The sequence below is a fragment of the Bremia lactucae genome (genome assembly GCF_004359215.1).
Source record: "Bremia lactucae strain SF5 chromosome Unknown BlacSF5_NotPlaced_187_SHOA01000117.1_49188bp, whole genome shotgun sequence".
Lineage (NCBI taxonomy): Eukaryota > Oomycota > Peronosporomycetes > Peronosporales > Peronosporaceae > Bremia > Bremia lactucae.
In genome coordinates this window covers 8,028-22,380 of record NW_027152200.1, presented here as the reverse complement: position 1 = coordinate 22,380, position 14,353 = coordinate 8,028, and the positions used below count along the sequence as shown (strand labels likewise).

The 14,353-nt window shown below is 44.0% G+C and overlaps 1 protein-coding gene across 1 annotated transcript; it reads left to right on the top strand.

Annotated features, from left to right (window-relative positions):
• Positions 1-4,825: 4,825 nt before the first annotated feature.
• Positions 4,826-5,737, top strand: CCR75_009507 (uncharacterized protein; the record flags this gene model as incomplete). Its single annotated transcript, XM_067967546.1, has 1 exon — positions 4,826-5,737. One exon carries the CDS (start codon positions 4,826-4,828, stop codon positions 5,735-5,737), a length of 912 nt encoding a protein of 303 aa, XP_067815665.1.
• Positions 5,738-14,353: the final 8,616 nt, after the last annotated feature.

The following is a 14,353-nucleotide window of genomic DNA, read 5'->3' as shown; positions in this document are numbered from 1 at the left end:
GACCTTCGGCGCTGCCTGTGTATTCGCACACCCGCCGGAAGCTGACTCCATAGGGTGATTGGAAATTACACAATGATCACGTGCAGTTGTACTAACGACCGTACCACAAGTAAGGCCATCGCTTTCACTCGTAGTACATCAGACGCTTCTAAACGCTCCAAGACGTTCATGAGATGGCTATCCGATGAACAAGTGGCAGGCATCTTTACGGATCGATGCTGCCTGCTGCTTCTTGGCTCATATTTCTTAAGCCAATGAAAACCTCGGATGACATCAAATTTGTCATCCAAATCCAGTACGAAGAAATCATCATCGTACTGTAATTTTTTGACGTTTAGTGAAATTTCACTGCGCGTTTCATTACTCTTATCGATGCGCCTGTCGCTAGACGCACCGTCATCTTCGTTGGAGGGATGTCGCGCTCAACATATTTGAGCGTGCGACCCTCTTGTGACTGGCGACAAATAAAGCTATTCGACGCTCCAAGTCCGCTTTAAGGCTGCTTTAGGGCATGCAGAATTAGTTATAGATGTGTCAATTAAATTTTTAATAAATGATACGGGTATAATGTGATTAAGCTGTTTTGATACTCCATCTAGCTTTGTTCTACCAACAACTGTTAGCGCGCCTCCTTTATCGGAAAATACTATATCTGTCAGGAGGGTGTTTTGTAAATCAAGGTGCATTTATCAGGTTACCAGATAATAAATTTTGTTTTTTTATAAAAAAATACAAAGAAAGAATCTAATAAGGTGTATTTATAACAACTTATTGACTTTAGGCGCTGGAATTATAGGTCTTTAAGTGACAAATCATTTGTCAGTTTTAATTTCAAGTTGATAAGGTATCCCTCGTCATTAGGTGCAGAGACACATAATGATTGTGTGTCTGGAGCAACTTTAGTCAAGAGATTTGCAAACTCTCTTTAGGTTGCTGGATCAGTGGGGCGTTGCGCCCCTACTGACCCCGACCGTTTTTTGGCGGTCCGCCTCGCTGTTGCGATTTGCAACAACGTCGGACCCGCGACCGTTGCCCTTTTTGACATTCGGTTTAAATTAAAATTCATCATCTCTCGGTTCTCGGCGTGGAGCACTACACTCCTGAGCGTAATGTCCTAACTTTTGACAGCGATTGCTTTTCTATTATCGCTTATTGGATGAAAAGCGAGGTTAATCGCTTTCGACATAAGAGAGGTCCCTATTTTCTGGGTGTCCCAGCTCGAGTCGTCTTGAAGGACGATACGATGATGAACTAGCTTGAACCTGTCTCAAGCAAACGTCCTCCTGTTCTGCAACGGATACTGCTTTTTCAAGCGTATCCAGTTCCAAGCGGAACAGGTGGGACTTCACAAGATTATCCGTTAGACCTTGCATGAACACTATAATCAACGTGTGTTCATGAACTGCGTTATTTGTTATACAACTCGCTTAGAGTCGTATGTGCTAGGCATATGCGTGAACATCACGCTTGCCTTGCTTGAGTTTCAAAAACTCTGATCGAGCTCTGAACTCAGCCCTAGGCGGTTCAAAGTCAGTTTGAGCCGGACCTTGAAAGCCTCTAGCGATTCAAAGACATATGGGTCGCGCAGCTTAAGGCTTAGTGCCCAAGTTTTGGCGCGACCTGCCAAATTTGACTGAGCAAATGCGACTTGCAGTAGTCTGTCCCGACAACCTATTGATTAGCTGTTCAGGAAAAAGCCACGGCTTCTACTCAGGGGCAAGACGGGACATTTTAGTGTCGACGACTCCCTGAGTAGTACCCACTGAAGCAGAAGCACCACAAGAGCTTTTATTACGATGGCTTACGCCACCGTCATCACCTTGCACAGAAACACGTGCAGGTGACAGCATGGGAGACGGTACTGGCGATGAGGATTCATCCTCATCGTCGGAAACAAACATGCTGTAACGAATGTTATTAGCACGTCTACCCGAATGTGGCCCCTCATTCGAAGGCTCATCGTCAGCCGCCTGACAATGATCAGGTGACTGTTCTGTTCTCCCCGAGTCGGCCATTTCGTCCGACTCGCATTCGTATTCGACCTCCAAAGAGGGGTCGTATTCACGTGGTGTATCAACACGTGCACCCGCAACTTTTAGAGTTTGGGAGAAGATGACACTACGGCAGACGACACATCTGCGGCAAGACAATAATGCGTCGCCCGCGGCTGCATCTACCGCAGCCGAAGGCGCCGCACTATTCGCATACCGCATGGATTTGTTAACCATGCGATAGAATTAAAAATGATGGCTCTGACCAATCAACATCGTTTTCAATCAAGTGGTCTTATAGTGACCACTTTTATCAAGGACAGTCAGAGTGATTATCGTTTAAGGGAGAGGTGGTGTAATGGGGTGTATCGTTAAATGAAAGTAACACTATAAGGTTGTTAGCAATTATATTATTTTAAAGGTAGAGAATATTTGAAAATATCACCTTACGTAGTAGTATTCGGAAAGCTTATCCATTTGTAGATATAGGCCATTATATCCACTTGTTCCGCGGTCCAGTCAGCGCTGGACGCTCGCAAAGAGATTGATAGATAATACTTTATTAAATGTTTTGTATTAGTTTGTAATTAAGTTTGTATTGAATAGATAGAAACAGATGAGCTTATTATAGTAAATATAATTTACTTTTAACCTTTGAAGCGAGTGTTTTGATGAGAGTCTTCCTCTGCACGTACTAGTGTACGTGAAGTGAGTGAGGCACCACTCGCACTGAGGCAGTGCGATGTGGACTTGTACTGAAGCAGTACAAGTCAGTATGGTCCCGTTTCACCGCCTACATGTAAAATTGACTTCGTCATTAATGACATTACTGACAGCGAGAAGCTATGTCGTGTTTGAAGTTTTAGTGCTTGCAGTAAATAAATTTATTGCCTTATACTTCTAACATCATTCAACGTGTCTTTGCATACCAGGTACCGCACAGCCTGTCCTTCCTTGGCCGTCATTACATTTTTATCTCAGTGAGACAATTATTTCTTATGATCTGCAATACAACTGCTTAAACAGATGATCGACCTTTTACCTCTCCTTTATCGCTCTCTGCAGCGCTTGTAATATGACCTTGCATCAAGACACAATCCCGAAGTCAAAATTTAATGTTTGAAGAAAAGTATGTCGGTATGTAATTTGTACTGTAAATTAAATTCGCGCACTATTACGGCAGGGATAGTCTTCGGCATGAATCTTAGACCTTTTTTACGTGTTTGTCGGCGAATCGAATGCAAGATTCAGTTTTCCTTTATAATTCGCAAGTTCTCTAATAATCAATCTGTCTCCAATTCTAAGGGGATATTTCATTACTTTTATCCAAGAAGAGGAATTTCTTTGTTTCACAATAATACAAAGTATATATTTGTGATTTTGGAAGGCAGGAAAAATATATATGGACACGGGATTATCGAGGATTACATGTGAATGTATATGAATGCCTCTTTATCTTCGTCTTACGGTACACGATTTGAGTCGGAAGACATTGTCTGCAATATTGACAGTGTCATGTCTTCAGAAATCAAAAAAATCAGATTTAATGTCCGGCCATCAGCCTCGGATTTACATGAGAAGTATTTCTTACAAGGCATGTTTGGAAGCCCAAGAAATCAATGTTTAGAGCCTTCGTTTTTGGGATATTATGCTATCGGTTGGAGACAAAGTATTGAGAACTTTTAAGCATTCTTCATTTTATTGGCAAAAAGTACTCGTGAAACATCAAGCTATAAGGAACAAAGGAATAATTATCAACTTTATGACGAATTCCGCGCCAGTCATATTCTTCTAGACAATAAAGGCTTGAAGCGTATTCCTGGATTATGCGTTTTTTACGTGATGATAAATTGTTTTGTAGATGATATAAAGCTACGTTCATTGGGCAACTGCAACTACTGAAGACCAGCCTCAGGCCTTCTGATCTCATCATTTAGAAGGTTTGCTTTAGCTAAATCGTAACACGATATTTTTCAGCCAAATCAAATCCCGATTATTTTTAGGATCAAGGAATATTTCTGATGAGTGAGCTGAAAATTCCCGTCTCGACGATAGAGCGAGTGAGTGAATTCCTAAGTTCGAATAAATACACAATAAGTACTGTAAATTTGCTTTCTTCGCTATGTAAAGGGCTTGGCTGGCAGTTGTGAAACTCGTTTAGCGACAGAGGGAGGCTTACCCATACGTAATGTATAACAAATGGCATTTTTAAAGTACGCCGCTTAGTCAATGTACTGGATGCAATACTATCTTGGGCTGGGGTCTCAAATAATAAACAAGGATTGAATCCTTTGGCAATCTCCGTATTTTTGCAGTACAGACTTTGCATGTACACTGTTTTATGCGCTTTACCTCCTTTCGCAGCATCAAAGCGGGAGCATTTTTCCCGTAAATCCCCGCCCTATCTCTTGTCATTTTTCCTCCACGGATATTGGATACCCAAAGAATTTTATCTTTCTGATAAAAGGATATGAGCTAATAATTAAATTTCCATGTCTTCGTAGTGCGATGAACAATTAATTCACTTTTTTAAAGATAAAAAAGTTGATGGGGGAGGTCCATCTGCTTTTCTATAAGAAAAAAAAAGATCGTCTAGCAAATCTAAATTTCTCAAGTACTTGTAAAACGGATAACCGGCCTTTCGACTGCTCGAATTGGACCGGAGTCCGTACCGAGGAGGATCTGCTACTGAGCACGCTCCTAATCGCGACCTGAGCTCAAGGGTCTTTTTCTTCTCGTCCCATCGTCGCTCGTGCACGAGGAACGCCTGCTCGACGAATATGTCTCTTTGTCATTCTTAAACTTGCTAAACACGGTCCAAACCCATTCGTAAGATGGCTAATAGTCGAGTCAAGATTTTAGCACTAGCAGTGGCCGTGTTTTTTTATTTCACGGATGCACACAACAACATGATTACACCGCCAGGAACCTACCCGAAAAACTTTTATAACAAGAACAATCCGACAGGCATTATCGACCCCAAAGTGTTGCCTCTTCCAGCTGGAATGACGTACAACGCCGGCGCCGATACAAATACAGACGCATACTTCAAAGCGTTTAATCAAAGCAAGTACAAAACACTCCGGGATTTCGCTTTTGCGACCGAGAAGCCAGTGGATGGCGCCACAAAAGAGTGTGGCTTTGCGCTGATTGACGGAGATCCGCAAGAATTGCCCGAAATGGTGGAATGGGATGGCTTTGATACGATGCACTACGGCCCCTGCGAAGTTTGGTGCGATGACGTGCTTGCGTTTTCCAATTGGAACTGCGCTGTGACATTCAAGGAGCGGCCGGCGAGATTGCCGTACGATAAGTCCAAGTGCGAGGGAGCCTCCGTACTAGCATCCCATTGGATCGCTTTGCACACAACTCCGTGGCAGATCTACACAGCCTGCGCACCCTTAAAAGGTGCTTCGCCCAAGAAAGCGGGGAAGCCAACAGCGGACACGCCCGAAACGGACGACACGCTTCAGATAAACACGTCAGAAGCGTACACGCCAGACGCGGACACGTCAGAAGCGGACGAACCGCCCGAAGCTGACACGCCCGAAGCAGAGTCGCCTGAGGAAGACATCCCCGCTGTAGAGACTCAGGAGACCAGCACGGATGCGCCCGCCAACACGGACGCCGGGAAAATAGATACCAGCACGTACGACACCGGTGGTGACTCGGCTGCCGACATCCCCGATGCGCCTCCACCAGACCCAGCCACTTATAAGTGTTCGGTGCGCCTGCGTCAACGTTAAATTGGCTGTCCAAAAATAAAATCGATGTAAATACTGACACGTATTAATTAGTCCTTGGAAACCATCGCCAGTTTATTGTGAAAGTTTGTAAAGGAATGACAATGTTTTTTATGCCATTTTCGACGGTTTGCATGATACATAGAGTTATCTCGTCAACTTATGCTCGTGAAGTTGCTTACTGCGTTAAATTGTGTGAAATTGGACATGTACCAATGTCGTATAATGCCGCGGTTGAGAATAAAGCTTCTTAAAATTTCAGTCTTTTACAGTCAAGGAACAATCCGCCAGATGTTAAATTGTTCCTTGACTGTACAAAACTAAAATTTTAAGAAGCTTTATTCTCGCTGCAGGAAGCATCGTTTACATTTTTTTGGTCGCGAAAGACAACTTACATCCTGTGACAAAACTCAAACTGTGCAGGAGTATGCGACACATGACTACTTGCAGATAGGGGCATCGGGCACGAGATAGACCTCATGTAACGGGGTGTATCGTTACATGAAATTACCACTAAAAGGTTGTTAATTAATATTATCGAAAAGCGAGCTAAGGCGAGGCATGTGCGTGAGATTAAATTGCCTCACTACAGCCCGACCTTTTGTGTGCGTAAAGCCACAGGTGGATGCCGCGTGTTTCATGCTTACAATAAGCTGAACACGGCGACCATACCGGCGCATACACCAATCCCGCGGAAAGATGTCTTGTTAAACTCCATGAGAAAGTCAACTATCTTTTCTGCTTAAAATTTAAAGGATGGCTACTATCAGGTACTCATGAGTTGAAAGAGGCGACTGCTTTCTGGGAAGAGGCTGTTCGTGTCATTAAAGGCGTATTCTTTCGAATATTTTTTTAAATTTAAATTTTTATATAATTTTAAAATTTCTAAATATGGTCTTTATTTTTATAATTTTTTAAATAGAAAATGGCCGATGTAGCCAAAACGGCAGTAAGCACCCCAAGCGGTATGCTTTGGGAGTTGCTTGTGATGCCCCAAGGTTTGAAAAACGCACCAGCGACATTCAACCGGGTGGTGGCCCACGTGATGCGTCAGCACTGTGCCTACGCACCCCATTACTTTGACGATGTATTCGTGCATAGTAGGGCCGAGGACGGGCTGAGCGCAATAGAGTCGCACAAGCGTCATTTAGACGCTGTGTTGCAGACTTTAAAGGACGCCCAATTGTACGTCAACTTGCAAAAGTGCGTCATGGGGGTCCCTGAGATACCTGTACTGGGCTGCATCGTTGGTACACATGGTGTACGAGCAGACCCAGACAAGATAAACTTAGTAAAGGAATGGCCAATCCCACGGCATGTGAAGGATTGCGCCAATTCCTAGGGCTCGCTAATTACTTAAATAAATATAGCAAGAATTATGCAGAGCAAACTAAACCATTATTTTAGCTCCTTCAAAAGAACGCAGAATGGGTTTGGTTAAAAGAACAAGATGATGCGTTCACATCACTGAAGCAATCTCTTGTAGACCGGTCTTGGCATTACCAGACGAGGATAAGCCCTTTAGCGTCGTCTACGATGCAAGTAACTTTGCAATCGGCAGCGCGCTCATGCAGAAGGGATGACGACGGCGTTGACCGCGTCATCTCTTATCAGTCCCGGCTTTTAAAAGCCGCGGAACTGAATTACCCGTATATGACAAAGAACTACTTTCAATAAAGTATGCTCTTGTCAAATTTCGTGTGCACCTATTGGACACCGAACCATTTGTGGTTTATACGGATCACGCATCACTGCGTACCGCAATAAACCCACCGCACCTCTCGCCTAGAATGGCAAGATGGCTTACATTCTTCTCTGAATTTAATTTAAAAGTTATATACAAGCCGGGTAAGTCAAATGTCTTGGCTGACGCTTTATCGCGCAGACCAGACTTCGAGGTGAGACACCAGGAAAGTGTGTCTAGTGCTAAAGCACAATTTCAGCGGTCAACGTTGGCAGCCATGAAGGCATACCACGTGACAGGCTCATTAGCCACTGAGGTAAAAGAGAGCTTCAGTCAGGACGACCATTGTCGCCTACTGTTGCATCACTTTGGTGGACGAAAGGTTCCCCTCCCGTCGCACCTGAAAGCTAAGCTAAATCGCTTTAGCTACAGCGATGTCATGTTATGGCATCAGCTGTCACCTTGTGATCCCTATAGCAACTCCCGAAGAGTGGAGCAAGCAATTGCCCTTTGTGGAGTTCGGTATAAATAACAGTGTCCACGCCAGCACGGGTGAGACACCGTTTTATATTAATGGACTGCGCCATCCTCGGACGCCAGTCTCGTTTGTGCACACCCCGAGTCTTAGTGGGGGAGGGCCCCTCACTATGCCCGGTGCGAAAGAGGGACATAGTTTCGTCAATACGACGATGACCCGCGAGGGTATCATCTCAAAGATAGTAATTTGCCCTAGTGACCCTGCCAGTTAAGCAGTGGTCAATAAAAATTAGCCTTATGACCGACCTCTCGGCGGTATCATAGACGAGTTTGATGCTAAAAGCGTGAGCGAGGTCAACGCTTTGCGGATGAGCGATTAGCGATTAGCCATCACACGAAAAGTACGTGACGCGATGGCAAGCCCACAGGACAAGCAAAAAGAACATGCGGACCGAAATGGTCGCAAAAATAATGAACGCTTTAGAGTGGGTGAAAAGGTACTATTAAGTACTGCTACCCTACCTAAGAATGCATTTTCTGTACTACCTGGAGGTACTACGAAGTTGTTGCCGCGTTTCATTGGGCCCTTAACGGAGGTCGAAGAGGTTGGAGACCTAAATTATAGGCTCATTCTTTCGCCGTATTTTACGTGGGTCGTCTGAAATGGTGTGTAGACCCAAATGAGGTCACATATCCCCATCCGTCTAAGGAGACCGATGGTGACGTCGACTGTGAGTCGAGCGTCGTTCGGGTGAGAGGGACGGTGAAGGCGAAAAGCTATCAGCCGACCGACTCCTCCCACCACGAACAAGACTCGGCGAGCGAGAGACATCACGCGAGTAACGCGGATCCCTCAGCATTATCCTCTCGAAAAGGTCCAAGCGAGTCTTCAGGCGTTCATAACCCTGACGAACCTTCGCTCAAACATAAGAAAAGATCCGAGGTCAGTCGCGAGACTTATCCCTCGAGATCCGCAATACGTCCTTCAGCAGCCCTTAACGCCTATGACTGAACGGACGAAGGTAAGGCAGCCGCGAGTAGGTGGACGAGATCGCCACTCCTATCGGGTGCCGCCTGCACTGATGGATACGGGTGGGACCAACGCTTCCTTGTTGGAAGGTTGCTTACCCACCGCTCCGTGAGGCAAAGAAAACAGATCCTCGTTCAATGGTAAGGTTACCCGAAGAGTTTTGATTCTTGGAACCGATCGATAACCTACGTATTGACGTGTCCGGCTTGATGGCTGCCTATGTAAAGGAGCACCAGCTGAGACCTCTTCGCTAGTCTCAAATGGACTAGCAGAAGTAGCGTTGACTGAGCACGTTCACGTGTCGTCGGCAGGTTTAGGCTCCGAATCATCTATGTCAGAACCATTATGGATTATGGTCCGAGCATAAGGCGTTGCGGTTTTACCCAACGGAGAAGCGGCTGCGCCCTTATGGGCTCTCATTACCTGTCGCTGCGCTTTCCAGCGCAGACGACGAGACAGCATTCGTAAATGATGCTGTCTCCGTGTTGTGAGGCATGAGAGAAGTTTGAATGGGCAATAATGCGCCATCGTCCTTCCTCATGAGCTCGTTGTCCGCATCACTACTATGAGGTGACGGCAACGGTGTCGACTCATTGTAGTCAGTCGACAATAAGCGACGGATCAGCATCCTCACTGTTAAACTGGGATGGATCCTTTAGCCCCGTTAACGCGACAGCAGCAGTAGCTGTCTGCGTTTCGACTAAGGCATTAGACGCTGCCGGCGTTAACACGCGGCGCGTGCGCTTAGGGCGAGGTTGAGTGGTCGTCTTCGCAGACGACCCACCAACGTGGCCCCTTTTCGGTGGCATCTTTGGCACCGTGTATGTGAACACAGGTCGCTAGAGTGTTAAGTGAACTAGCGGTGCGAAAGCTGCTCGCAGTTCCTCGCTCTTTTTTGACGAATTTAAAATGTAAATTCGTTCTTTAAGGGGGAATGGTGTAACGGGCTAAAGTTGCCTTAATGTAACACAGTCCCCGTTAAGTACACTTGGTGTCAATTACTCAAAACAAGAAACTAGACCCACCACTCGGATGTGGTTCACATTTGTGACCAACCCTTGTGTATGTGATGCACATTGGTGCATTCACATTAGGAGGGATGACGGCTAGCGTCATCCGTTACGCGAGGTATTTAGAAGATACGCTCGCAATACATATTAAGTGTTATCTATAGAGATGACATTTTGATTGGTAGAATTAGGTATTTATATTTAATGCGATTAAATATAAATTAGTCTGAAAACTACTTTCTACTTAGTAAGTCCGCAAGAGGAGCCGAAAAACCGCTTCCGTGACGACACTTTACTAGAGTATTTAGTGCGTTGGGTGAGGTCGCTAAGGCGCCTACCACAACTACGTCACTGCACGCAAGAGAAGACGGTCTATCCGCTTCCTCGCTGTGCTAGGGTTGTGTGTCTAAGTAGGGCGTGGCCGCATTAAGCCGTGCCCGCCTACAAAAGGCATATAAAAATACAATTGCCTAGACTAGAAACGTTGTGACATAACTTATATGTGTATGCTCAACTCACGATCGTTTTTCTTATTAAAATCATAAATGTTCTAGCATTTTCAAACGTAAAATTGGCCGAAGTGTGAAAAAATTATATGAACATCTATGGCAATGCTGGAAACTATTGACTCCCCGATTCCACCTTTCCTAATGTTGATAGATTGAAACGGGGTGTCCCATTACATAAGTATTATTTCCTGTAAGAGCAATGACAATTATCATTTTCTATAAAAGGAATCAAACAAAGAAGTACAAAGTATTATCTTTATTATTTTAACTAGAATAGTTCCAATAATACCAAGGTTGGTACTGTTGATGCAATAGGACATTAGCTCTATTAATTGGTTGATTTAAGTCTAAATCAACCCCGCCAATCGGTTCAAGACACGATTGTGCGGTGCGCAAGGAGGCGCCATACTTAGTTAGATATTAATATGATAAGCTCAGTAGTAGATAGAAGATCGTTACGTGGGAAACTCATTATATTAATTTGGCTTTATTTTGCTAAAATTCTAATCCGTTGAATAACCTTTGGTAGCTAAGACCCATAGCTACTTCGATAAATTTATCTGTACTCTTGTGTATGTGAAGTTCGAGGTACCTCCGCTTTGTGTCCCGCCGTCAATTTCGTTAGAATTGGACCTATGTACTTGAATTAATAACAAGAATCGTTTCGGCAGTTTCTATTAATCAAGGCAAATACATCAGTGCATATCTACAGAGGTGATATTTAAGATTGGTTAAAATAGGATTATATTTAATACGATTAAATATAAATTAGTCTGAAAACATCTTCCTAGCTCACAAGTGCGCAAGTGGAGTCAGATTACCGCTCCCGTGACGTCACTAAACTAAGGCTTCGAGTATGTTGGGTGAGGTCACATAGGCTCATCAACTACCTCACTGTACGTGAGAGAATACGGTTGAATGTTTGCGTACTGTGCATAGAAGGTGTGTGCTATCACTGCGTAGCAGCTTAAGTAGCGCCCGCCTACAGAATGGTTGCGTAATTAAATATTGCGAAGGGAGGCGCATTTTGGTCCCTGTACAGGAGGAATTCATATCATGGATGTTGATTATGTAAATGATATACTTTTCGGACAAGTTAACGAAGATACTTTTTGCAGATATCCATCCTTTTTGGATGGAATCATGGCTGTGCTGACAAAAAAAACATGAATCAATTCGGATGCTCAGAGCGGCAGTCTAATAGAATTATATCGCGCCGAGACCCTGCCTCTGGAATAAAACTCACGGACACAAAGCGAGAAAGTGACCTTACAAGGACATTAAAAAGATGCGGATTATCAGGCGGTGCATAACGATGCGCCACGAACAGAAAAAAAAGCGAAAGTTCGTCTGGATGGACACGTGATCGACATTTGGTTCGGTCAATGTGCAAAAACAAGACCAAGGTCATACCGTCTGAAGAACTTCAAGGAGTCGTAAATATGGCACGTGAGCCCGATATAAAAAATTATGGTGAGGCGATGGAAAGTAAAAGAAGGAGCAAATCGATAACAGCAATGTCGGAAGAGTTGGAGGCTTTAATTACGAACGGTGGGTGGGAGGCGGTGACCCAACTAAAATTATTGCATGTTCTGCACAACAAGTGCGTATTTAATACAAAGACAGACCCAAAGGGTAACGTTGAAAGATACAAAGCTCGACTTGTCGCATGTAGAAATGAATAATTATTTGTAATCGACTATGCTTTGACGTTTGTTGCAGTCATGCAAGTAAGTACAGATAAAGTGTCATTGGTTTTGTCACGACGCTGGAATGGGCCGGCTCGCCATGGAGATGTAGCAAATGCGTATATAAAGGCCAATTTAGAAAAGCATCTAAATTGTTTTATAGAATTTTCGAATGGAAGGAATTTTGACAACACCAATTTGAAATAATACGGTGTCAAAGTTCGAGTCAGCTAGCGCTTCCTATAAATAAATCATTGTGTGGTTTAAAGCAAGCTGACAGACTTTTAGCAAGTACTGCACTCGAAATTGTGCGATGCTTCTCTCGTGCAGTGCACGACGGATATGTGTTTGTACTTCAAGAGAGACAAAGTCGATGTCACGGTAGTTGGAGTAAATTTGGGTGGTTTGCTGGTTTCAGGTACATCAAAGGTTGCAGTGGACATGTTTTTTGAAAAAAAGAATTTAATACAGATAAAATATTTGGGAACATTGCAGGTGACTGTGACAAGTCACCTGCTACACCAATTGGGTAACGGGTCAGTGCCGACTTGTACCGCTTCAGTACAAGTCCACTTCGCACTTTGCACTGCTTTAGTGCGAGGGGTGTCTCGTCACTTCACGTACACTACTACGTGCATAGGAACACTCTCTTTAAAAACACTTGCTTTGAAGAGGGTAAAAAGATAACTGTATTAATATAATTAAGTCCTTCTGTTTTCTATCTATCTATACTAACTTAATTATAAACAAATACTAAGCATGTAATAAAGTCTTATTTTTCTATCTCTTTACACGCGTCCAGTGCTGACTGGACCGCGGAGCAAGTAGATATAATGGCTTATATCTACAAATGGGTAAGCTTTTCGAATATTACTCCTAAAGGGAACTGATGTTTGGGATTCATCAGCGCTATCCTGCCAGATAGTGACGTCCCCCGTTTTGTGCTGTGACTTACAACACAACGGAAGTAACGTGGTTACAAACAATGGTCGCGAGGAATGGATGGCTACCAACGTTTTTGTAGGAATAAATGCACGTGAATCAATTCACTCACAAATAACACACTATTTTAATATACTCGCTTTTGTTTTTACAGTCTCGGCCACAAGTAACAACCCTGCAAGCATAGACTTTTCTTACATCTCCTGTACTTGTCGTCATTTGTCCTGCTCATATTATCGCTCTTCCTTATATTGCTGCCCTTTCTTATCATATTTTTCATAACTTTCCAATCAAGTCCGGGCGCTCTTGGCCTATTTCCACCTTGTAGAAACAGTACATTCTAACACTCCCCCTCGCCCGCACATTATATGGCCTTCAAGCAAACATATCACGCAGTTCGACAATCCTTGAGAAGGGAGGGCCTTTGTTAGCAAATCTGCGATCATCTCGACAGACTTTACAAGAATTAGTTTCACAATGATGACGCTAGCGTAGTGGCATATAAATTTTGAAAGGAACATCTACGCGCTTGGCACTTGCCGTACTTTGTTTCGCTCTCCAATTGCGTTATCGCCGCTTGAGTGTCCAGCTTCATTTACATAGGCTCAGTAATTTGCATGCCTTATTCTTGAAGTAGTTCCCTTAATCTCAATTCTTCTCTCTTCGCGCGCGTACAGCGCTAACTGGACGGCGGAGAAAGCATATATAATGGTCTATATCTAGCAATTGAATAGATTTTAGAATATTACCGTGTAAAGAAATGTTCTCCAAATATTAGCTACCTTTTAGATAATATATTCCCAACCTTTAAGTGTAAATTTCATGTAACGATACACCCTGTTACAGGCTGGCACGTCTTAATGCGGCCACGCTCAGCTTAGACACTCACCCTGGCACAGCGAAGAAGCGAAATAATCGTCTTCTCTTGCGTGCAGAGAGGTAGTTGTGGTGGACGCCTTAGCGACCTCATCCAACGCACTAAGTACTCTAGTAAAGTGTCGTCACGACGGTAATCCAGTGCGAAGTGGACTTGTTCTGAAGCGGTACAAGTCAGTAGTGCCCCGTTACACCTGGTAGCACTTTGAAGTCCGTTTAAGGAACACACTTCCATCACCTAACATGGACATGTTAGATGATAATGGAAACACGCATGACGTTTCGCGTGATGGCTACTCCTTTCTAACTGACATAGAAAGGATTGCGGTCGAACGAATGAGTTCGACCGTAAGGAACGATGCCATCTTGGCCATGCTGTCCGGTTTGGACAGAGATGTCCTCT